Source organism: Alosa alosa, chromosome 15, assembly GCF_017589495.1.
Source record: "Alosa alosa isolate M-15738 ecotype Scorff River chromosome 15, AALO_Geno_1.1, whole genome shotgun sequence".
In the NCBI taxonomy this organism is placed as follows: domain Eukaryota; kingdom Metazoa; phylum Chordata; class Actinopteri; order Clupeiformes; family Clupeidae; genus Alosa; species Alosa alosa.
Genome location: NC_063203.1, coordinates 32,114,861 through 32,118,110, shown reverse-complemented (window position 1 = coordinate 32,118,110; position 3,250 = coordinate 32,114,861). Strand labels below are relative to the sequence as shown.

The 3,250-nt window shown below is 43.4% G+C and overlaps 1 protein-coding gene across 1 annotated transcript in view; it reads right to left on the bottom strand.

The window, feature by feature from the left end:
* The window catches only part of tomt (transmembrane O-methyltransferase), a 1,794-nt gene extending 522 nt beyond the window's left edge, over positions 1-1,272 (bottom strand). The window contains exons 1-2 of the mRNA XM_048264088.1: positions 1,011-1,272; positions 226-422 (exon numbers count right to left, since the gene is read on the bottom strand). Coding sequence (XP_048120045.1) covers positions 226-422; positions 1,011-1,272 — 459 coding nt within the window. The remainder of the gene's footprint in view (positions 1-225; positions 423-1,010) is intronic.
* Between the last annotated feature and the right edge of the window lie 1,978 nt (positions 1,273-3,250).

Genomic DNA, 3,250 nt, shown 5'->3' with positions numbered 1-3,250 from the left:
TATACACACTATAAACACACACCCACACCATATACACACACTATGCACACACTATAGACCAGACACATACCATAAACATACACACACACACTCACACCCATGTCATTTAATGTTTCATCATTTAAAGAAATGTGCATTGTTGTGTATATTTTGATATTCCATCTGCTTCTAAGGCCACATTCATACTTCATGCTTTTCAAAGTGTACTTGGGGGTGTGTACTTACCATGTCATCATCGTAGCCAGCCAATCGAACGATCTTCTCAGATATTTGTGCATTCCGCTCGTCCATCTCCACGGTGATAAGCCGCGCCCCAACAGGAAGTGCCCGAGCGATTCTGATTGTGCTGTAGCCACAATGTGTGCCCAGCTCCAAGACCACCAGCGGAGAAATGTCCAACACCACCTTATCCAGGATCTGACCTACACACACACACACACACACACACACACAGTGGGTGCCCAGCTCCAAGACCACCAGCGGAGAAATGTCCAACACCACCTTATCCAGGATCTGACACACACACACACACACACACAGTGGGTGCCCAGCTCCAAGACCACCAGCGGAGAAATGTCCAACACCACCTCATCCAGGATCTGACCTACACACACACACACACACAGTGGGTGCCCAGCTCCAAGACCACCAGCGGAGAAATGTCCAACACCACCTTATCCAGGATCTGACCCACACACACACACACACACACAGTGGGTGCCCAACTCCAACACCACCTTATCCACGATCTTACCTACACACACACACACACACACACACACACACACACACACACCTTTCTTGGGGCCAATGTGGCTGATGTACTCCACTGTTACCTACACACACACACACACACACACACCTTTCTTGGGGCCGATGTGGCTGATGTACTCCACTGTTACCTACACACACACACACACACACACACACACACCTTTCTTGGGGCCGATGTGGCTGATGTACTCCACTGTTACCTACACACACACACACACACACACACACACACACACCTTTCTTGGGGCCGATGTGGCTGATGTACTCCACTGTGCTGCACCAGCTGTCGAAGGCGTCCAGGATGCTGTTGGGCTCTCCGGGCGTGGCGTGCATGAGCACGTACCGAAACGCACGTTCCTCTCGGGTCAGACCCGTGGTCAAGTCATAGAACCAGCGTACCAGAACCGCACGGTACAGAAGAACCAGGTAGAACCGGTACCGGATAAGAAGGGTCAACAGCAGGGGCAGGAAGGCCAGGGCAATCGCTGGGGAAACCATCCTACACCATCCAATCAGATCACAGCACATAGTTAATACCCTACACACCATCCAATCAGATCACAGCACATAGGTAATAGCATACTCATATGACAACAAACCTCTCATATAAATAACTCATATGACAACATAAATACCTCTCATTTCAATAACTCATATAACAACATTAATACCTCTCACAATAATAGAAGGGGGTCACTTGCGCTTCAGCCTGGTTGGTGCTCACGGAACAGGACGCAGAAGTCAAAAAGGGAGATCCAAGGTCTAACAGGAGCCAAGGAGCAGGACCGGAGCACTCAATGCTTAATGCATTTTTATTAGTGGAAACTGACTAACGTTTCGACGCCCATGCGTCTTCTTCAGAGTCTCTCATATAACAACATTAATACATCTTATATCAATAACTCATATGACAACATTAATTCTTTGATTCTTTGAGTTCCAAAACGCAATATTGTGTTTTTAGCTTTTGTTTTTAAATTACGAAAATAGGCACTCTAATACACCTTATGTGCGATATTGGGAACTCTATGATGAATAGAACTGAAATAGATCAATAACTCATACAACAACATTAATACCTCTCATATCAATAACTCATACGACAACATTAATACCTCTCATATCAATAACTCATATGACTCATATCAATAACTCATATGACAACATTAATACCTCTCATATCAATAACTCATATGACAACATTAATACATCTCATATCAATAACTCATATGACAACATTAATACCTCTCATATCAATAACTCATGACAACATTACCTCTCATATCAATAACTCATATGACAACATTAATACATCTCATATAATACTAGGTTAGTCCGTGTGACAGACCAGGTATCAGTCCAGATGAGGTGGCACCTTTTTCGCCTACTCACATGGTTCTACTCACATGCAATAGTGTTCTACATGGTTCTACTCACATGCAATAGTGTTTTACATGGTTCTACTCACATGCAATAGTGTTCTACATGCAATAGTGTTCTACATGGTTCTACATGAAATAGTGTTCTACATGGTTCTACTCACATGCAATAGTGTTCTACATGGTTCTACTCACATGCAATAGTGTTCTACATGGTTCTACATGAAATAGTGTTCTACATGGTTCTACTCACATGCAATAGTGTTCTACATGCAATAGTGTTCTACATGGTTCTACTCACATGCAATAGTGTTCTACATGCAATAGTGTTCTACATGGTTCTACTCACATGCAATAGTGTTCTACATGGTTCTACTCACATGCAATAGTATTCTACATGCAATAGTGTTCTACATGGTTCTACTCACATGCAATAGTGTTCTACATGCAATAGTGTTCTACATGAAATAGTGTTCTACATGGTTCTACTCACATGCAATAGTGTTCTACATGGTTCTACTCACATGCAATAGTGTTCTACATGCAATAGTGTTTTACATGGTTTTACATGCATATACAAGGATCTTAAGACTTGGCTCATGCCTGACATACACACACACATTCTCTCTCTTTCACTCCCTCATACCCCCCCCCTCCTCTCAAGCAAACTGCTTGTCTCTCACTTACACACACACACACACACACACACACACATTCAGAGACACAACCCTAACTCCTGCCCTCTGGATCTCACCCCTGCACCCAACACCTGCTCTAGAGCCTTCTATCAGGATAGGTAATAAGAAACTCTCACCTAACACACGCGCACACACACAAAGACATCCACACACACACACAAACACACACACACACACACACACACACACACGCACATACGCACACACACACACATACAAACGCACCCTTACTAAATGCATGCAACAGAAAAACAAAAAACACTAGCCACACACTCATATACACTCACTTACACACATACAGTACACATACACACACACACACACACATCCAAAAACCAATAAATACAGACAAAAACAATACACACACACACACACACACACACACTTTAATGCTATTAT